General features: G+C 38.3%; 1 protein-coding gene across 5 annotated transcripts in view; it reads left to right on the forward strand.

Annotated features, from left to right (window-relative positions):
* ADAM17 (ADAM metallopeptidase domain 17) overlaps positions 1-23,010 on the forward strand; it is a 52,997-nt gene that overhangs the window by 5,770 nt on the left and 24,217 nt on the right. For 3 of the 5 annotated variants that reach the window (XR_006301125.1, XM_043604563.1, XM_043604564.1), the window contains exons 2-7: positions 4,665-4,797; positions 11,170-11,300; positions 12,108-12,196; positions 16,855-17,023; positions 18,256-18,389; positions 21,259-21,348. Coding sequence is in view for 3 of the 5 variants with exons in the window: in XM_043604563.1 (XP_043460498.1) it covers positions 4,665-4,797; positions 11,170-11,300; positions 12,108-12,196; positions 16,855-17,023; positions 18,256-18,389; positions 21,259-21,348 (746 nt within the window). In the remaining 2 variants the exon portion in view is untranslated. Of the gene's footprint in view, positions 1-4,664; positions 4,798-11,169; positions 11,301-12,107; positions 12,197-16,854; positions 17,024-18,235; positions 18,390-21,258; positions 21,349-23,010 lie in introns of those variants that run through there. The other 2 variants (XM_043604565.1, XM_043604566.1) reach the window with 2 other exon arrangements.

Below are 23,010 nucleotides of genomic sequence, written 5' to 3' on the forward strand. Positions count from 1 at the left end.
TGTATGCAGGAAAGGAGCAGTGGGGGTGGGAGAGCAGTAAGGACAGAAGCAGTAAGGACAACTAGACAGAGGAGGCCAAGTGAGGGAAACCATAGCATGTGGCAGAGAAGAGCAGGGAGGGATGGTAGGCAATACCTAAATAAAGTAGTACTCTAGTCTGACCTTTTGAATTGTGTCTGTTGTTTTCTAATTTTGTGTTTGTAGCCAGCTAAATTGAGAAAAAAGCTCAGTTGTTTATGGGACTGCTGGAAGGACTTAGAAAGCAAGGAAGATGTCCTCATTGTAGAGAGTGCTGGGCAGCCTTGGTGGAGTGCTAAGAAAGATAATTAAATGGATTCTGTTTAAGTTTATTCCGAGATTTGGATATGGATAAAAGATAAACTCTTGGGAATTATTTCAAATTCTGTTGAAAAAGCAATTGAAAGTTGAGATGACCAGTCCAGTGTGGTTGGAATTTCGGAGGTGAGGTACAGTGGAATGCGAAGTATCTGAGAGACTCCTTGCCGGTGCAGGCGGTGCTGAGAGCAGGATCTCTGTTGGACGAGGGAGTGGTGCCAGGGCATCCAGTGGGAGATATCTAGTAATTATAATACGGCACATTACAGTTGAAACACATTACTTAGGTATTTCAAAGTACTTTAGCAAGCTACATTTTAAAGGTGTTGTTATGGAAAATATACCTAAAGATAACCAGTGATGTTACTATCGCGTTCTTTCTTTTTTCTAGGCCTATTTTTATACATAGTTAAGATCATGCAATATGAATAGTTTTTTTAAATCTACTCTTGATTATTCTTGTTGTCTTAATCTTGTTTACTTATAGTGTATTTTCCCGTGTTCTTAGAAACCTATTGTTCCCAGCGTTTTTAATGATTGTAGATTTTTTTGTCATTTTGAAGTGCTATAATGTATCTTTTTCTCAGTTTATTAATGTACCTTGTTTCTGATTTTTGTTCTTAAAAATAATGGAAGGCTGAACAAGGACCGTCTTTGTGCCTAAAGCTTTGTCTTCACTTTGAGCTACTTCCTTGAGCCTAGTTCAGGGGTTCTCAGACCTGAGTGCGTCGGCATCACCTGGAGGGCATGTTAAACACAGATTGCTGGGCCTCGACCCCAGGATTTCTGACTGAGTAGGACTGAGAAGAGGCCTGAAAACTGGCCTTTCTAACAAGTTCCTAGGTGGCGCTGCCGGTGTAGGGACCACACTTTGAGAACAACTGGCCTATCTTATTGACAATGACACTATAGTATTGAGGTTAAGGTTTGCAGCCAGTAGGAGTGATTATGATCTTGAATGAAACTGAGTTCATGTACCAACCTGTACCAAGGAAGTTGAAGAGCTATAAAGGATTGTATCAGCATCTTGGCATTGAGGATTTGTGCAATTGGTGCACACAGCAATGCTGTTTTTTGCAAGGTTCTATGCTGGGTGTTGTGAAGTAAGGATACTGTGAGTAATAAAACCCAGCTCCCTTTCGGCTGTTTTACAATCCGTGAGATAAGACAAATATAACACAGAAGTACTGGAAAAAAGAGTTGTAAACAAAGGGCTACAGAATTCAGAGAGAGGCAAGGTCATGTTTGGTTGACACATCAGAAAGTAGGAGGTCAAGAAGTAGAAGGTCCAAGAAGAGCTAGGATATTTTTAAGGAGTTTCACAAATATGACATCAGTGAAGCGTGGGGTTTTCAGCCAGACAAGCCCAAGTTCAAATCTTGGTTCTGTGCTGCATTAGTCTTGTATATTATTCTCCTTGAGTCTGTTTCTTCATCTGTAAATGGGGATACTACGCTAGGTATGTTGTGTAGATAATGTAATAAAACATCCAGCGAAGTGTCTTGTAGGAAGTACACACTCAAAAATTGTTGAATAGGGACACTTGGCTGGTTCAGTCGGTAGAGCATGTGATTCTTAGGGTCATGAGTTTGAGCCCCACGTTGGGTGTGGAGCCTACTTAAAAAAAAAAAAAAAGGTAAAAAAAACGTTTTTGAATAAATGGTTAGCTTCTTGAAGGTTTTCATTGGTACTGCTAAGTGTTATAATTAATAATGCCAAATCAACAACCATCCATTGGCATAAAAGTGATGCCTTTTGAAACAGCTTTTCTGTTGATTAAATTTTAAAGGAAATTTTATTGATGGAAAATCAATGGTACCCAAAAATGTGAACTTTGCTGCCACTTTATTTAATCTTATCTTGAGTTAGAGCCTTGAATGGATTTTGATGAAATTTACTTTCGGGGCCTCTGGCTGGTTCAGACGTTAGAGCTTGTGACTCTTGATGTCAGGGTTGTGAGTTTGAGCTCCATGTTGGGCATGGCACCACTTAAAAAAAAATTTTACTTTCATCATATAACAGCATGCTTACCTCTTGTTTTCTTCAGGTTTGCCTAAATATTATGCAACAGTGAAGCATCTTTCCTTCTTTGACCCCTCTTCTTAAACTGGTCCTGCCTACTGCCTGTCTTTGCTATCCTGCTTGAACGTCCACAGTACTGACATTTTTGTGCATTGTCTGTCTCTCCCACACTAAAATGAGTACTTCAGTAGACAAGGACTTTGCTTTATTTAATGCGATATCAGTACTTACACTAGTGCCTGGCACATAAGAGGGAATTAATGAATTGGTGACTCAACCAACTGAGGATATTTAGGGGAAGAGGGATGAGTTTTGGATCAATTCTTTTCAAAGTGGTTTTGTGGGCATATTTAACCTCAGTAACAATATACTTGTATTTTAAGCTCCCGGTGTTATATTTTAAGGACATTCTAAGTCCAGTGGAATGATTTTGAACACCATTGCTTCTGTAGTGGTATTTGTTGACAGAAAAGGAAAACATCAGCTCCAATATTTTTAGACAATTTCTACAGACTTCAGTCACCAAAATAGTCTTCCAAAAATCCTCCTGATTTTGGAAGAGGCAGCAGAGCTGATGATGAAAAGTGACTTACATGGGTATCATATACTTTATAGTGTTTACTCTTGCTCTATACCAAATAAAAATGTTTTTGTGCATGTTTTGTTTTTGGGGTAGTGCATCTTTGCTTTTCTTGGGTTCCAAGTCAGTCTAGTAAAATAATTAATGTTGGTTTTTTTTTTTTTTCAGGGATTAGTTTGGTCATATCACTTCTACTTCCTCATGTCCAGTGGATTGATCATTCTGCTGTGTCTGTTGAGGACAGCAGTGATGGGGATATTACCTGTTTTTTTGCTCTTTAATTTGGAATATGTAATTTTTCTGTAAAAGATTTACTTTCGGTTTGTTCAGGCCATTAATACATTTGTTGCCCTTTCGTACTACACATGAATTGTTAAGGAATTGATATAGCCCTGGTTAGCAGTGGTCAGTTTGAGTTGGTCACCTTCATCTTAGCAATTCTAAGCTGACAGGCCAGAAATGCCTTGAATTTAGAAATTAGCTCATTCGTAACATGATACTCTTTGAGATATCAAAATTATTAGTAGCTAGTATGAATGTGAACTCATGTTCAGATTTCCCTAATTGTCACAAGTATCTTTTCACATTGGTTTTGTTTGACCTAGGATCCAAAAAGGTCGAGGTGCCTGGCTGGCTCAGTTGGTAGAGCATGTGATTCTTGACCTTGGGGTTGTGAGTTTGAGCACCATATTGGGTGGAGAGATAACTTAAAAATAAAATCTTTTAGGAAAAAAAAAGGTTCACACATTGGCTTGCTTGCCATATTCTTGTCTATAGTAGTTCCCTTTATCTGTGGGGGATACATTCCAAGACACCCCTCCCTCCACCCTGTAGATGCCTGAAACCATGGATAGTACTATCCAAGCCCTGTGATATATTGTGTTTTTTCCTGTAGGTGCTTACCTATCGTAAAGTTTCATTTATAAATTAGAGTAAGAATTAAACAACAGTAATAACAAAATCGAACAATTATAACAATATACCGTAATAAAAGTTTATACGAATGTGGTCTCTCCCAAAATCTTTTTTTTTTTTTTTTAAAGTAAGCTTTATGCTCAGCATGGTGCTTTAACTCACAACTGCAGGCTCGAGTGGCATAATCTACCAACTGAGCCAGTCAGGCACCCCTCCTAAAGTCTTATTTTACTGAACTTACCCTTGTGACAGTGTGAGCTGTTAAACTAAACTGCATACATGTTAAGATGAAGTAAGGTGAATGATGTAGGCATTTTGACCTAGTGTTAGGCTACTGTGTATTGACCTTCTGACGGTAGATCAGGAGGATCATTTGTTTCCAGACCACAGCTGGCCTTGGGTAACTGAGAGCTCTGAACTGGAAGCCTCAGATAAGGGAGGACTGCTGTGTTTGTCTCTGCCCCACCCTTCTTTCCCATGCGATTTATTTCCTGAAGAAATTGGGTCATTTGTTCTGTAGGAATTCTAACATTCTGGGTGTGGCTGATTGCTTCCTAAGGTTGTTAGTTAATTTGGCAATCTAATCCCTTTATGTCTTAAAAAGTGGAAGTTAGGTTTTGATTAAATTCAGGTTCGATTTGTGTTTTTTGGCTTTTAATTAATTAATTTGGGGGGGCAAGAATGCTTCATAGGTTATGCTTAGCACTTCAAAATGCGTCAGGAAGAGTTTGTTGTCAGAACTTGTCATTTTAGTGATATTACAATTGACTAGTAAGTTTAGGTGTTAATAACCTTTTTACCTTTATTTCAGAAAAGCTTGATTCTTTACTCTCAGACTACGATATCCTCTCTTTATCCAATATCCAGCAGCACTCAGTAAGAAAACGGGATCTACAAGCCTCAACACATTTAGAAACACTACTAACTTTTTCAGCCTTGAAAAGGTAATTCGAACTATTTATAGAAAAATATTGGGGCAATGAGGGACTTAGTTTGGCAAAAGAAGAAAAGTAAGGTGTTTACTGAGGTCTTAGGAAGTTACATTTTAAAAATTTGTAATTGACATAATTACAGTTGGTCATGATTCTTAATACTGCTTATTCTAAAATTCATAGTGATGGTTCTTAAAAACAAGCAAATGGGTATTCCAGAGGTATTAATGATGGTAATAATGTTTATGAGATGGCTTCTAACAAAGGATTTTGATTGATTGAATGATTTATAATACCTTAAATTTTTTGTGCTACTTTAGAACCATCAGCTATGTAAAATATTTTTATTTTATATATGAAGATGCTAAAGTTTAGAGGTAAAGGATTTGTTCAGGACCCCACAGCATGGTGGTAAGCTGGATGTAGAATTCAGTGCTGTGCATATATTGAATTCCCGTTAAGTTGTAGCATAAATTGATAGATGTGATCTATTTGGGCAGTAATTTTACTTTCTCTTATGTTTTGTGGATGTAAGTGATAGATAATTGCAGGCCTTTTTCTAAAATCTTTTTAGGGAGCTTTACTAATATCAAAACAAACACTGAGAGAATATAAATGGACTGAATCATTCTATATTCATAGGTTAGGTCTTCCCTATCAAATATTTAAAAACATTTTTTTAATGTTTTTATTAATTTTGAGAGACAGAGCACGAGTGGGGGAGGGGCAGAGAGAGAGAGAGGGAGACACAGAATCTGAAGCAGGCTCCAGACTCTCAGCTGTCAGCACGGAGCCCGACGTGGGGCTCGAACTTACAAACTGTGAGATAATGACATGAGCTGAAGTTGGATGCTCAACCCCCCCCCCAAACAAATATTTTAAAAAAGGAAAGTAATACATATATTTGGTTTAAAAAGCCAACTATGGAGGGTATGAGAAGTTTTCACTTCCTCCTCAAACTTCCAGATCCAGAGAGGTTTCCTGTATAAACCTCTAAAAGCTTTTAAGGCATATTTTTTGCATACAGATCCGTATACATGTAGGTGATATAGATAAGTGTATCATTTTTAACAACAGCATAATATTCCTGTTGCATAGAATTGTAACTGTTTATTGGCTAGTAACCTACAGATAGATGTGTCTAACCAAAGTGATTTTTTTTTTCCTATAGCAAATAATGTTGTAATAAATATCTACGTGAAAATACCTTGTCTAGGTATTTTTATGGGATACATTCCTGAAAGGAGAATGGGTCAAAGAAATATATACTATAACTGTTTACTGATATTACCATATTTCTTCCCAGCCCAGTTTATTCTTCTAGCAGCAGTATATGAGTTTACCCATTTCCAGTAAGGTTTTATCAGCCTTTACTTTTTGTCCCTGTGAAAGAGGATGGTATCTCATAGTTGTTTTGATGGTCATTTTTTGTGAAATTGATCATCTTTTCACGTCTAAGTCATTTGTTTGTGTCTACCTTTTCATATCCTTTTACCATTTTTCTCTTGGACTCTTTTGGTTACTGAATCAGAGTCATGCTTAGCATATTTATCATTTATCATATGTGTAACTGATATTTCATGCAAATATATTTTACAATGTCATTTTGTTTTTCCTAGTTACTGCCATCATCCTTAGATTTTTTTTGAATAATTTCTTTCTCTTAAGAGTTCATGTCAAAATATTGCAATATTGGTGATAGAGCTTCCAGACTTGTAGCAAATTTGAGCAGAGTGGTGATAATTATAGTTTATCAGTTGCTTATTTTGTGTCATTCACTTCAGTAGGCCCTTTGCGTCTATTATCTCTAATTCTTACCGTACTCCACAAAGGAATTTTTGTAATCTCTGGGAAAAAAAAAAAAATGAGACTCAGAGAGGTTGGGTAACTTGCCCAAGGTCATTCAGCCAGTAGTAGAAGATAAAGGATTTGGTGATAAGCCTGTGTTATTTCTGCTGTGCTGATGGAGATTTTGGTGAAGGAGTGGATATAGTGGTGAGAGATGAATAGGAGCAAAGGGAAAAACTGCAAAATAAGAACTCAAAATTTAGCTTTCTAAGGTTTTTTGTTTGTGTGTGTGTTTTTTTTTTAAGTTAGGTTTGAGGTACCTCATAGAAACTTTTCTGGGGAGGAGAATACTCCCGTAGCCTTCCATATTCTTTCCTGCTTCATAGATGCCATTGATTCATTAAGAAAATGTTCAACAGGGGCGCCTGGGTGGCGCAGTCGGTTAAGCGTCCGACTTCAGCCAGGTCACGATCTCGCGGTCTGTGGGTTCGAGCCCCGCGTCGGGCTCTGGGCTGATGGCTCGGAGCCTGGAGCCTGTTTCTGATTCTGTGTCTCCCTCTCTCTCTGCCCCTCCCCCGTTCATGCTCTGTCTCTCTCTGTCCCAAAAATAAATAAACGTTGAAAAAAAAAGAAAATGTTCAACAATATCTACCTATTATCATCTCTGTGTAAGGCAGCAGAGAAATTTGTAATTTATTTTACAGTTTCCATCTCAGATGTTTAAGTGGAAATGTATCTAACAATGAACGATAACTTTGGACCAGTTACATTAAAATAGTTGATTTCATTTTACCCTGGAAACCATTCAGTTAGTAGGTGGTATTATTTTCATTTGTAGATGAAGGTTCAGAGGTTCAGAGGTTAAGGCCAAGATCAAGCATGAAGCAAGTGGTGGAGACAGGATTTAACTAAACTAGGTTTGTCAGACTCCAAAGCCCACACCCCTTCTTTCTGTTACACTCTGTTGTTAAAAGGAAAAAAATTAGGGTATTTGAAATGATCTGTTTATATACAGCTGAACTTACCAATATGAAGTCACTCATTACTTGATGGTGATGGTAAATCATTAGATTTTCTGGATAGTAGTAAAAGGCAGAGTAATTTAAACCATGATCATAAAATTATGATCACAATGTGTGTGTGACTGTTAGCAGTTGAAAAGCATGGAAGCACTGAGAAATTGTAAGAGGATTTAAAAAGTAATTTTATGAAGAAAAACTGTTTGAAATATGCCTAGAAGTTACATTTCCTCTGTTTCATAAATCAAAAAATACTATTATTCTAAAGTAATGAAAAAGTTAAAAATACTGTTTTAATACTTTTTTTTAAATGTTTATTTATTTGTTTATTTTTTGAGAGAGAGAGACAGGGTGAGAGCAGGGGAGAGCAGAGAGAGAGGGAGACACAGAATCTGAAGCAGGTCCCAGGCTCTGAGCTGTCAGCACAGAGCCTGATGTGGGGCTTGAACTCACGAGCCATGAGATCATGACTTGAGGCAAAGTTGGAGGCTTAACCGACTGAGTCACCCAGGCGTGCCTGTTTTAATACTTTTTGATAATGTTACCCTTAAAAAGATTTAGGTATTTGTTCCTCTTTTTTTTTCTAATTTTTTGTTTTATGTTCTTTATTTTATATTTGAGAGAGAGAGAAAGAGAGGGAGACACAGAATCTGAAGCAGGCTCCAGGCTCCAAGTTGTCCGCACAGAGCCAGACATGGGGCTCAAACCCACAAGCAGTGAGATCATGACCTGAGCCGAAGTCAGATGCTTAACCGACTGAGCCACCCAGGCACCCCTTGTTCCTCTTAAGAGTGAAATATCTCGAGTTACTTGAAGGGGGCTAGAACTGATAAAGAAATGGAAGTAACATTGGAACTTCCATATCCAGCTGAATGGACCACTGAAAATAGTTACAAGGTGCAAACTTCCAGTTATAAAATAAATAAGTCATGGGGATGTAAGGCACAGCATGGTGACTATAATTAATATTGTATATATGAAAGTTGCTAAGAGAGTGGATCTTAGAAGTTCTTATCAAAAGAAAACAAATTTGTAACTGTGTGGTGACAGATTTAATTAGTCATTGTATTATCTATACAGAAAAGGATAGGAAAATACTATTCAGGTGGATTAAAAAAATTTTTTTTTAATGTTTATTCATTTTTGAGAGACAGAGACAGAGCATGAGCAGGGGAGGGGCAGAGAGAGAGGGAGACACAGAATCCGAAGCAGGCTCCAGGCTCTGAGCCATCAGCACAGAGCCTGACATGGGGCTCGAACCCACGAACTGCGAGATCATGACCTGAGCTGAAGTCTCATGCTCAACCGACTGAGCCACCCAGGCGCCCCCATTAATTCAGGTGGATTGACACTAGTTTGTAGTTACTGTAAATCCTTAAAACTGAGAGAAACAAAACTGCTGAAGGAAGTCTCTAAGTACGTGATTTCACATAATTTTGGTAGGACAAAGCAAGATCTAAATTCCGACTGACCTATCCTGTCGGAGGTTTTTATAGCTCAGAGGTGAAGATTGGAATGTCAGAAGACAGTGGTACCATTTCTTGGTCCTTGTCTTTGCAGAAGAGCAGATTTTTAATGTCGAAAACAAAGAGTGGGAGTCCAGTGATTTTTCTGGAAAGAACATTCAATAAAAGTAATATTGAGACTGCCAGGGGACTCTGAAACTAAATAAGTCATTTACAATAGGATGCTTTTCCTTTCAGAGTCCTCGGCATAACTGACGGGGAAAAGTTCGTAGCTGTGAGTGTGTGGGAAGATATGTTTTAGGATAACAGGAGCAAATGTTTCAAGGGTTTCTGAAATAATGTCCTATTGTCTCTCCCTCTGACCATTAAAAAAACCACAAGCAAACTAAAACTACTTTGTTATGCACAAAAAGTTAAAAAGATATGTTACCATGGAGACAGTCCCAGTCTAGCTTCTTTTTGGCAGTTCAGACTTACGCATACCCACGGGGAATTAACATTTCATGGTTTGTTTTTTTTTTTTTTTTCAACGTTTATTTATTTTTGGGACAGAGAGAGACAGAGCATGAACGGGCGAGGGGCAGAGAGAGAGGGAGACACAGAATAGGAAACAGGCTCCAGGCTCTGAGCCATCAGCCCAGAGCCCGACGCGGGGCTCGAACTCACAGACCGCGAGATCGTGACCTGGCTGAAGTCGGACGCTTAACCGACTGCGCCACCCAGGCGCCCCCATTTCATGGTTTTAACCCCACACCTGACAAAATTTGTTCCTGTGGTTGAGATGAATCACATCTTTATCTTCGGTGTTCTTGGGCACACTGAGAGGGTAAAGAATAATTGAAAAATTCTTGCTCACCACACCCAGATTTTATGTCAGGACTGAAACTGGTAGAAAACAAAAGAATATTAAGCCAACTAAAGAACTGGTGTATGTATTTTAATGTTTGTGTTGGATACCTTGTATTTATTTTCCTGATAGTAATTGTGGATTAATTTTTTTCAAGATAGGTTCTCTTTAGAAGGAGAAAAAAAAAGCTTGAGTGCTTTTAAATATAGAAAGTAGCATTTATTAATTTTGCACAGCAGTAAGACCAGCTTGATTGCTAGAGGCAGGATGGCACGGGCTTTTGAAATAAACCCAGTTTCCAGTTTCATCATTTACTAGCTGTGTAACCTTGAGTATGTTGATGAGCCTCCAGTCCTCACTTTTTACTGTGTTAAGCGTAAAGAAAGCGTGTAGTGCTGAGCAGGTATTCAGTAAGTGGTGTCTAGTAATATCAGTCTCTGATAAATATTTCAGACAAGCAGGATTTTAACTTAAATTGTCTAGATGTGGGTTTCCTTATTAAAAAAATGTTTTTAGTGTTTATCTATTTTTGAGAGACAGAGCACAAACACGGGAGGGGCAGGGAGAGAGAGACAGAATCCGAAGCAGGCTCCAGGCTCTGAGCTGCCAGCACAGAGCCCGACATGGGGCTGGGACCCATGAGCCATGTGATCGTGACCTGAGCTGAAGTTGGACACTTAACCAACTGAGCCACCCAGGTGCTCCATGTGTTTCCTTACTCTTCACAGTCTCCAGAAAAGATGAATGCATAAATTCTTTAAATCCTTTTTCCCCGCAATTCTGGTTTTTTTTTTTTTTCTTGGCCAAATTCTTTTTTTTTTTTAATGCTTTTATTTTTTTAGAGAGAGAGAGAGAGAGACAGACAGACAGAGGGCGAGCAGAGGAGGGGCAGAGAGAGAGGGAGACACAGAATCCAAAGCAGGCTCCAGGCTCTGAGTTGTTAGCACAGAGCTCGACGCGGGGCTTGAACCCACAAACCATGGGTTCGTGACCTGAGCCGAAGTCGGATGCTTAACCGACTGAGCCACCCAGGTGCCCCCTGTTTGCCAAATTCTTACAGTTAAAGAAATTAGTCTGTTTGTCTTTATCGGGGATATAACACTAAGTACCTAGTAAAATAGTAGTTGTAACTTGCATAGTCGTTTATTAATGTCAACTCTTTTGTCAGCTTTTTAAAGAAACGTCAATTTCATGTTCTTGGAGTAAAATTCTGTGCGAAACTTTAATGTGCTTTGAGTAAAATATGGACACAATCTTTCCTTAGGCATTTTAAATTATACCTGACGTCAAGTACTGAACGCTTTTCCCAGAATTTCAAAGTCGTGGTGGTAGATGGTAAAGACGAAAGCGAGTATGCCGTCAAGTGGCAGGACTTCTTTACTGGACACGTGGTCGGTTAGTACGGAGCTTGCTTGTTTGCCCTTGTGTCCCGGGTGTCGGGTGTCTGGATCTCGCTTGATCGCCTGTTCTTTTTTGGTGGGGGGAAGAGGGGATGTCAAAGAAGTGCCATTCTTTGTTTTATTTGAGGTATATAAGTTTGAAAGCGGGAACATTCAGACAGGAATAAATGGGTATTATCCAGCACGTATACTGTCTGTTTAAATGATTAAAATGAATTTCCTCTCAAGTGATAAGAATCTAACCTCCTCCTGACTCTAGGAAAGGATTGTAGGCTTCCCTTATGAGATTTCAAACAGGGAAGCTAAAAGATAAAATAATTGGCTTTACGATCCTGTTAAGTACTTTTTTAAGACCTACATCAAACAAGCAATTGTGGTTTACTTCTGAAACTTCCTTTGCAGAAAAAAGAAATGGCATTAAAATCTGCAAATAGTGCAGTTCAAGCCCTGTATAATCCAGATCGTGCTTTTTGCCTCATCTTAGTTCTTTCTTAACCAAAAGTAGGTAAAGTTATTCCAGAAGAGCATCTACACCTTTGTTTTTTGTTTTGTCTGTAACACGCTCTAGATAATTCTCATAGGAGGATTGAGGGAAAGAGGTTTTAAATGAGTTGAGGCTACTCTTTAGGAGTGTGAATACCTTGCTGCTCGCTGGGGCCTGTGTTTCTTTGGTGTAGATTTCTACAGTCCCTAGGCAGATTCCACTCTGATGAAGGGCTTGGTTGATTTGTATTGACACTGGTGCATAGTTTAGTTTTTGATATAAGTATTTCTTAATGATGGAATGTTTTTTTCTTTTAAGGTGAGCCTGACTCTAGAGTTCTAGCCCACATAGGAGATGATGATATTACAGTAAGAATCAACACAGATGGGGCAGAATATAATATAGAGGTAAATCTACGTGTGAATTTTTTTTGGAGGGGAGCTGTTATAAAAAGCTGTTTCTCATTTGTTTTAAGAAGGCAAAGGTCTTTGGGGCACCTGGGTGGCTCGGTCTAAGTGTCTCTTGATTTCAGCTCGGGTTATCACCTCATAGTTCGTGAATTTGAGCCCTGCCTTGGGCTCTGTGCTGACAATGCAGAACCTGCTTGGGATCCATTCTCTCTCCCTCTCTCTCTCTCTCTCTCTCTCTCTGCCCCTCCCGTGCTTGTGTTCATGCTCTCTCCCTCTCAAAGGAATAAACTTAAAAAAAAAAAAAAAAAAGACAAAGGTCTTTAATTATGCTTACTTTTCCCCTTGTATTTAAAGTTTTTACCAGTGAAGTAAATGATTATGATTTTTTATAGTAAAAAAGGTAATATTTTTTTTACATGTCTGAGAGGCTGTCATAAGATGCACCCCGTATTTCCTTTTTTTAAGTTTAACTTTTTTTAATGTTTATTTTTGAGAGAGAGCATGGGTGCACGTGCACATGGGGAAGGGGCAGAGAGAGAGAGAGAGAAAGAGAGGAGGACAAGGGATCTGAAATGGGCTGTGTGCTGACAGCAAAGAGCCCGATGTGGGGCTTGCACTCATGAACCGTGAAATCATGACCTGAGCCAAAGTTGGATATCTAACCGACTGAGCCACTCAGGTGCCCCCTTTTATTTATTTATTTTTTAAGTTTATTTAGGAGTGCCTGGGGTGGCCCAGTTGGCTAAGCAATCCCACTCTTGATTTCTGCTCAGGTCATGATGTCATGGTCATGGGATCTAGCCTCACATTGGAGCCTGCTTGGAACTCTCTCTCTCCCTCACTCTCTGCCCTTCCCCCTCTCATGCGTGCTCTCTCTCTCTGTCAATAATTAAATAAAATAAAAAATTTATTTTGAGAGAGAGAGAGAGAGGAAGCATGAATGGGGTGGCAGGGAGAGAATCCCAAACAGGCTCTGCACTGTCAGTACAGAGCCCAGTGCAGAGCTTGAACTCCTGAACCACCAGATCATGACCTGAGCCAAAATCAAGTCAGATGCTTAACTGACTAAGCCACTCAGTCGCCCCTGATTTTTATGTTCTTTATTGCATAATTCTTATCTGCAGTTACCTTGATATAAAAATTATTGTATTAAAATCTTAGACATAAGAGTAAACAGGAAAATGTATATATCTTATTTTTAACACATCACCATTAAACATTTTAAGCCATCACTAATTTTATCACCAAAGCTTGCTATAAATAAGGTTTATATGAATAAGCCTAGGTTAAACTTTAATCATAAGATGATTGTTTTGGAGCGCCTGGATGGCTTAGTTGGTTAATCATCTGACTCTTGGTTTTGGCTCAGGTTGTGATGTCATGGCTCTTGAGATCCGCATCGGGCTCTGTTCTGGCAGTGCAGAGCCTGCTTGGGATTCTCTCTCTCCCCCTCTCTTTCTGTCCCTCTGCAACTTGCACGTGCACCTTTTCGTGCACACACACTCTCTCTCTGTTTCTCTCTACATAATAAACTTAAAAAAAAAAAAAAGATGATGTTTTTCCTCCCCCCTTTCTGCTTTGAAAACATTCAGATTTACAGAAGGACTTTATAGATACCCTGTGACCTTTCATTAACTGATGGCATACTACCACGTGTGCTTTATTATTCTTTTTTTTCCCCTCAAAGGGAAAATAAGTTTCAGACATCATGACACTTTACCCCTAAATGCTTCAGTGTACGTCTCCTAACATTAAACGTACTCTTCTACATAGCCACAATAAACACACCTGAGAAAATGAAAATAATTCTGTAGCATTATCTAACAACACATAGTCCAGATCTCTAGTCATCCTCAAAATCTCCTCCATAGATCTTCCCCCTCCCAATTTAGGATCAGTTAAGGTTCTTGCCTCTTAATTAGTTGTTCATCAGTTGACTTTTTCTGGCCGCTTGTTGATAATGGTGATAATAGGATTTGCTTCTATTAGTAGTAATAGTAAGTGCCTTTGTCTTGAAATCTTAATATATAACTAGATTCATTATGTTATCTTTAAGATAGATGTATCAGTACTTTACCCCATGAAAAAAATTATGTTCAGATAAGTTACTTTTTGAAGGCACATAGTAGGGGTACAGTTGAGGTCTGAACCCAGATATCTCTGATCGCAAAGCCTGCTATCTTTTTCTGTGTTAGACTGGCTGTATTAGGAAACTCTTAATATGAATTTAGAGATGTTTGATCCAGAAGAAAACATTTTTCTCTTTTCCTGTTTGTAGGCCAAATGACGGTCCCTACAACCAAGGAGTTGGTTAGGTAACTTTTTGAGGTTTCTGCTAGCCCTGTGGTTCACCATCTCTTTCTTTTTTTTAAAATTTTATTTTAGAGAGAGAGCGTGAGCAGGGGAGAGGGGCAGAGGGAGAGAGAGAGAGCTCAGCGAGGAGCCTGACATGGGGCTTGATTCTGCAACCCTGGGATCATGACCTGAGCTGATCAAGTCAGACACTCAACCGACTGAGCCACCCAGGAGCCCCATTGTCTTGTTTCGTAAATCTACTCCATACATGGATTATGAAAGAAGACACACACACACACACACACACTACACACACTACACACACACACACTTGACTGTTGAACAACATGGATTTCAACTGCGCAAGTCCACTTACATGCAGGTCTTCTTCAATAAATATATTAGAAAATTGTTTGGAGATTTGCAGTAGTTTGAAAACACAGATGAACCATGTGGCCTAGAAATGAAAAAATTAAGGGAAAGTTAGGTATTGTAAGAATATAGTATACAATACATGTAATGTACAACATATGTGAATCAGCTGTTTATGCTGTTGGTAAGGCTTCTGGTCAAGAGTAGGCTGTTAGTATTTGTTTTGGGGGCATCAAAAGGTACGTGTGGTGGATTTTCAACTGCATGGGGGTGTCAGCACTCCTAACCCCTCAGTGTTCTAGAGTCAACTATATTTAACAGCTTTATTGAGATAAAATTCACATTCTGTACAGTTCACACATTTAAAATGTGTACTTCGTTGGCTTTTAGTGTATCCTAGGGCTGTGCAGTCATCACCACCCAACGATTTTAGAACATTTTCATCATCCCCGGAAGAAACACTGTACTCTTTAGCAGCCCGCCACCCTTTGCCCCCAACTTCCCTAGACCTAGGAAACACTAATCCACAATCTCTGTAGATTTGCTTGGTCATTCATGTAAATGGAATCACAATATGTGGTCTGTTGTGTTTGGCTTTTTTCACTTGGGATGTTTTTTATTTTTTTTTAATTTTTATTATTTTTTAAAAATTTATTTGAGAGAGCACGAGTTGGGGGAGGGACAGAGAGAGAGAGAGAGAGTCAGTCAGTCCCAAGCAGGGTCCACACTGTCAGCACAGAGCCCCATGCGGGCTTGAACCACGAACTGTGAGATGATGGCTGGAGCCAAAGTCAGACACTTAATTCACTGAGCCACCCAGGCACCCCTCGCTTAGAATGTTTTCAGGGTTCACCCATGTTGTGGTCCGTGTCAGTACTTCATTTCTTCTTATTGCCAAATAATAGTATATTTCATGGGTGTGTCACATTGTGCTTATTCATTCATCAGTTGGGCATTTGGGTTGTTTTCACTTGTTTGGCTGTTGTGAATAATGCTGTCGTGGACATTTGTGAACAAAAGTTTTTGTGTGAGTGTATATTTTCTCTCGGGTTTGTAGTGGGAGTGGAATTTCTGGGTCAGATGGTATCTCTATTTTTAACCTTTTGAGGAACTGCTGAGCTGTCTTCCCTAGTGGCTGCACTTCACATTCTACCATTTTACATTCCATAGTATGTGAGGCTTCTGACTTCTCCACATCCTCACCAGTACTTGTTATTACCTGTCTTTGATTCCAGCTATCCTAGTGGATGTGAAGTCATGTCCTTGTGGTGTAGCTTTTCATTTCCGTAAGTTATGTGTATTATATAAATGTGTGTACGTGTGCACGTGTGTATATAAAATATCGTTTTGGTACTTTTCCTCACAAGCTGCCTAGTTTTGATGAGACCAGCATCCGTACAGGAACTTTGTTCTTGCCTTGGGTAACTTTTCAAGTATGTTAGCTCTGATTTACTGTGACCTTGTGATAGGAGAAGTGAAGATTTTTTAGAAACTGCTTTCTTTTGAAAGCGATAATAGGTTTTAGGTAACATTGCTGTGAGTTTTCAGTCTTGCCTTCTGTGGGCAAAACCTTCATGGCACAAAGATACCAAGGAAGCTGGAATAGAATACCATAGTCAGTCTCCCTCCTTGCTAGAGGCCGTCCGTCACCCAGAGTAGGGTTGGTATGCAGCAGGCGCTACACAAATGGTTTTGAATGATTGGAAAAGGTTGTGTGTTTTCTCTTCTGGAGCTTCTAAAAGGTTTCATAACTTGTACAAAATAATGCTTTTTTCATATATACATAAAATCAAAGAGTGAATAATCCATGTATTTATTTACCAGCAGAGAAACTCTGAGAAAAATTGAGGTGATTTATTTTTGATAAAATGACTAATCGGTTTACTTAACCTGGAAATGAACGTCATCTAGAAACAAAGAATGTTGTTAAGAATTTAGTGGTGAGGAATTCTTATATTTTGCATCTCAATTTATGTTTTCTATTTTAGCCACTTTGGAGACTAATTAATGATACTAAAGACAAAAGAATGTTAGTTTATAAATCTGAAGATATCAAGAATATTTCACGTCTGCAGTCTCCAAAAGTGTGTGGTTATATAAAGGCGGATAATGAAGAGTTGCTTCCAAAAGGGCTAGTAGAAAGAGAGCCACCTGACGGTAAGACTTAACAAATAGTTTTTCAAATGAGAAGCAAGCATGATGTCTGTCTTCAGTAGGGGTGATTATTAATTGGGGGAAAAATATTATCAAGTTATTATAGTATTTGACTTGAAAATAGAGTTTTACTCAGAAATTTAATTCTTTTGCCTGTAATGTAAGAATTGAAAACACTAGAAAATAATGGAACAATAAAGATTGGAAAAAGACTGCAGAACAGGGAAATTGAATAATCTGAGGGGATTTTTTTTTTTTGTAAATATTAAAGAAGGATTGATCACATATAATGTTTAAGTGGGTGTGGTGAGGAAGGAAAGTTTTTTTATTTGGAGAATTTAAAAATGAGAAAATAGTACCATTGAGAACAATCTTGAGATACGTTTATAAGAAATTAGTTGGTACCAAGAGAGGTCTGTACTTTTCAGAAAGAAGGCTATCAGCCTTGGGACAGATCACTTCAGAGTCATTTTAAAACAAAACCATCTTGGAGAAATACTCTACTGTCCTCATTTTTTGAAAACTTAGAAAATTTATTACTAACATTTTAGCATACAAATACATAAATTCTCAATTTTGTATTTGATAGGGAAAATGATCTATTACCATAAATGTTTTTAATGTCTGATTATCTTTATAGTTTTATTATTACTTTGGTTAATTCGTAGACTTCTAGAAGAAAATGACAGTTTCATAGCCCAGAAGTAAATTAGTTGCTTATTTTACTTGAAGTACTTTTTAAAGTATCCTCATTTTAGAAATTAAGGAGGCACTTTCCTTGGTTTTGAATTCCATGTTAAAAAAAAATTTTTTTTTAATGTTTATTTTTGATAGAGAGGGAGCGTGCACGTGCACACTCATGCATGAGCAGGGGAGGAGCACAGAGCGGGGGTGGGGAGACACAGATATGGAGCAGGCTCCAGGTTCCGAGCTGTCAGTACAGAGCCCGATGCGGGGCTCGAACTCACGGACCATGAGATCATGACCTGAGCTGAAGTCGGCACTTAGCCGACCAACCGAGCCACCCAGGCGTCCCTGAATTCTATGATTTTAAAACTTATATGACTTTTCATTTTTCTGTCTTCCTCCAAATTGTTTTTTTGTTTAAAATATCTTTAAAGATACTAAGCACAAATGATGTTTGTTTCAAAAGTATGCTAGATTTAAAGCGTTACTATAAAAAACTCCTTGTTTTGATGAATTTTGATTTAATAGTGCATACAAATTCATATTAGAGCTTGTTCATCGGGTGAAGAGAAGAGCTGACCCTAATCCCATGAAGAACACGTGTAAATTGTTGGTGGTAGCAGATCATCGCTTTTACAAATACATGGGCAGAGGGGAAGAGAGCACAACTACAAATTACTTGGTGAGTATCTGATACTGGATCAGGTCACTGGACACAAAGATCCAGTTAGGTAGGCGAATTCCATTCAGGAGAAGACTGCTGTGATGTGAAATGTGATGAAACAAGGTTTGTTTCAGATGCCCTGTCATTTCCTAAAATATTTGGGGGCTCTCTGAAGTTCCTAACATGACTCTGTAGAGGTTCTAGTTTCAAATATTTGAAACCCCATTTTACCTTTGAACTACTATTTTCTGCACACGAGAATTTTTATGCATATTAATTAGGTTTAGGAAGAGTTCATAACGCAGGCTTCCCTTCTGTTCAAGTGAACTTTCTGAAAACATCACTGCTATAATGGCCGTGATCCTGTTGGTGACTCATGTATGGATGTATGCTCCAGAGTGGAAAAAAAAGTATTTGTATGAACCTCTGTGTGTTCTTCGCCTCTGTGTTTATTTCAGAGCAGATGGTCTGCTTGTTTTATGTTGTATAAAATAGCTAATTGTTGGAATATAAATACGTGGAATAGATGGGATTTACAAGGTCATAACTGTAAAGATCCAAAGGAAAGATTACAGAAGTACTGACATGGGTTTTTAAGCCTTTACTGTTACAATTTGAAAAGCCAAGGGAATCCTATTTCATTGACATTTTTTGTTGATATGATCTCATTCGTCATGATAACCGGGCACTGACAAAATGTTGTTGTTGAGGGAATAAAAGAGAATATAGCTATTCATGATCCGAGAGCCTAGGCCTTTCTCATTGCCTTTCTCATTGCCTTGCTTGTTCCGTTCTCTGTGTTTCATTTGTACCCTCCCTCACCCTTCTTTCCCTTCCCTTCCAATGTCAAGTGAAAGAATTTATTATGAGGGTAGTAGGAGTAGTGTGTGAAGTCACTGTAATTCTTGTTCCGAATTAAGGGATTCTTTCTTGAAAAAGCTCCTTTCTCAATACGGGTTTTGTATTAAAAGATCTTAATTTCCTTTTTTTGTTCATTATACCACAATGTGAATAGAATGAGAGGTCTAGTCTTAGAAATTGTATTTTTTAGTTTTACACTTACTACAAGCAAAGAACAGTTTCTTAGATCTGTAATGTGCTTCACAGTTACTGGAACAAATCTCATCTGGCCAGTTTTTGAACAATAGGATAGTCTCCTTGAAGAAAAGATGGGTAATGAGCATTTTGTTCTTACGTAGTTTGAATCATCCTTGACCCTCGTCCCCCAGTATTCTTTGTCTGCCTCCCTTCCCAAAGCAGAGAACAAAAGAAAGGAGGAACGTGGAGCCTCACTCCTGTGTCCATCTCTTTACCTCGTGCTTGGTGTTGGTTTGCCCAGGGAGGGTTGGGGATAGATTGAGCAGTATCTGTCCCTGCTCCTCACCTCTTTTCTTTTCTTTTCTTTTCTTTTCTTTTCTTTTCTTTTCTTTTCTTTTCTTTTCTTTTCTCCTTTCCTTTCCTTTCCTTTCCTTTCCTTTCCTTTCCTTTTTCTTCCTTCCTTTTTTTCTTTCTTTCTTTCTCTTTCTTTCTTTTTGAAATTTTAAATTTTATTTAAATCCAAGTTAATATACAGTGTAGTATTGGTTTCAGGAGTAGAATTCAGTGATTCATCACTTATATACAACACCCAGTGCTCATCCCAGCAAGTGCCCTCCTTAATGTCCATCACCCATCTAGCCCATCCCCCAACCCAACAACACGCCTTCAGCAACCCCCAGTTTGTTTTCTATATTTCAGAATCTCTTATGGTTTGCCTCCCTGTTTTTATCTTATTTTTCCTTCCCTTCCCCTATGTTCATCTGTTTTGTGTCTTAAAATCCACGAGTGAAATCATATATTAATCTTTCTCTGACTTATGTTGCAAATGATAAGATTTCATTCTTTTTGATCGAGTAATATTCCATTATATGTATATATGAGGTATGTATGTGTATGTATGTATATATATATATACACATACATACATACACATACATACATATATCATATATTCTTTATCTGTTTGTCAGTTGATGAACATTTGGGCTCTTTCCATAACTTGGCTATTTGGGTTCCTCCTTTCCGAGAAAGACATTTGAGGTTCTTGCTAAAAACTAGAGTGAAGAGACTACTTCTTAGAAGGGAATATTTTAGGTACGTTGATTGACTTTGAACTTTCAGTATTATGGTTGAATGGAATGGCAGTTTTTAAAAAAAGTCTGTTACTTGATATTTTGGTTCCATATGCAATTGATAACCTAAAATTTGAGATTAACTGTACCATTTCTTTTTTTTTTTTAATGTTTTTTTTAAATTTATTTTTGAAAGAGACAGAGCATGAGCAGGGGAGGGGCAGAGAGAGACAGAAACACAATCTGTGTGATTCAAACTCATGGTCGCAAGATCATGACCTGAGCCAAAGTTGGCTGCTGAAGGGGACTGAGCCACCCAGACACCCCTAACTGTCCCACTTCTTGGTTCTGGTAGCAGTATGTTTGCGGCTAGGAATCATTGTTAGTGTTGTCAGTGATGAAGAATAACTTCTCTTTTTTTTTTTTCCTAAGTTTATTCTTGAGAGGGAGAGAGCTCACACACGAGCGCGAGAGGGACAGAGAGAGAGAGAGAAAGAGAGAGTCCTCAGCAGACTACACAGTGTCAGTGTAGAGCCCGGCACGGGGCTTAAACTTGTGAACTGTGAGATCATGACCCGAGCCCAAATCAAGAGTTGGACACTCAACTGACTGTACCACCCACACCCCCCAAGAATAACATCTTAATGTTTGTTTTATAATTGGTGGAAACTTTTACAGTGCCATTTTCTCTAAACTGGCATTTGTAATCCCAACAAAATTTATATTACATTGCAAAGCGTAGTAAACATATGCATGTCTTTCTTTTATAAACACAGATAGAGCTTATTGACAGAGTTGATGACATCTATCGGAACACTTCATGGGACAACGCGGGTTTTAAAGGTTACGGAATACAGATCGAGCAGGTACTTACCAACGGATGTGGCTTTTATTACTCAGCTGAGTGATGCCATCTAAGTATTTGTCACTTGTATTCAGAGTCCAGAAGCTTATCTTAGATTCTGATCTTAAATATTTTCAAATGCCAGTGATTTTTATCTAATAAATTGTGCAGCGTTTTGAAATAATTATTTATAGATTGTGAAGTTTTTGGTTCTTAGGCTTGTTGTAGGCAGAATGCTTTTTTACATTGCTGTGATTTCTTCTTTCTCAGGATTTACTGTTTTTATCCTCTTCATTGTTTTACTTTTTTTTGATTATGCTTTGCATCTTTAGTCAGAATGCCGATACATACTGCTGAATCCTTAGAAAATGTATTCAAAAATACTGTGTACATTTGTAAGGCATTTATGCCTATAGAACCAGTGGGTCTCTTTTCCCCAGAATCTTCTGATTTTTTGTAGTCTGTCAATGGAGTATGTCCAGCAATGATGTCTCAATGTCATCTTATCTTGCAGTAAAAATTGTTTTAAATTGGTAAGACTGATTACAAAGATTTCTGAAATCAGCTATTGCTTTCGACAGACATTTTAATGTGTAAATTATCTTTATTTTTTCCAAGCTGTTTGTATTAAATTAACTATATTCTTATAGGATCTATAGCCTAGAATTTAGAGCTTTTAAAAAAAAAAAAACTTTAGAAATCATGCATCATACTATACTTTATAAATGTTAAACGTTTGTAGTACTTGTATAAAACTAAGAGAATTATTTTTCCCTTTTCCATTCTCTTTTACTGTTTTGCATTTTCTTTTAAGTTATTATCTGAATAGGTAATGTATACACATGGTACAAAAGCCAGTGAAAAGTAAGTCTCTTCAGCCTCTGCCCACTGTCAAACCAGCCCCTTCCCAGAGCCATCCATGTCACGAGTTTCATAAGTATCGTTCTAGAAGTACTTTGTGCATGTATGGCATGTGTATGTGTATGTGTGTATTTGACACATGGTGGTCTGCTCTCCTCTTGCACCTTGCTTTTTCATTTTGCGAATATGTTGGCGATTATTCCGTTATGGTACATATAAAGCTGCCTCACTTGTTTAAAACAGCTGCATTGTGTTCAAGTTTTAGGGAACCAAGAAATAAAACTCCTTTTTTGCCTTAAGAACTTGGAACCACTTGGAAAAATAGGTGCAGTATAGGAGATAAAAATCTCAGCTTTATGATAATGATGACACTTGGGTTGGAGGATGTGGTTTTTAGCTGGGCAGTTGCACTGGGCTTCCCTCTATTTCATCCCAGAATTGATCTTGACCACCTACCACCAAAGCCGCAGAGGCAGAGCCCTCCCTTGTGAGCTCACTGCTTGGTGGCAGACCAGACACACTCTGTCCAGGCAGGCAGATTCGGAAGAGAGGCCAGAAACGGCTGAGCTGAGCATGGCTTAGGTCTTTTTCCTAAACAAACTCACCAGTTGATAACGTTTCATTTCTTTTGGAGAAAACCCTTTGTTCCCTTTTTTATTAAAGCAGGATTAACATGAATTTTTACTGTATGTGCAAGGAAAAGCCCCTGTCCTTTATAATCTTTTATTCCTCTGCAATGATAGACATGTAATTGTTCTGTGTCTCTGAATCATTGATTATATTGGAATAAATATTTTAGGCTCATAGAACCCAAGTTCTCATT

The sequence above is a fragment of the Prionailurus bengalensis genome, chromosome A3 (genome assembly GCF_016509475.1).
Source record: "Prionailurus bengalensis isolate Pbe53 chromosome A3, Fcat_Pben_1.1_paternal_pri, whole genome shotgun sequence".
Lineage (NCBI taxonomy): Eukaryota > Metazoa > Chordata > Mammalia > Carnivora > Felidae > Prionailurus > Prionailurus bengalensis.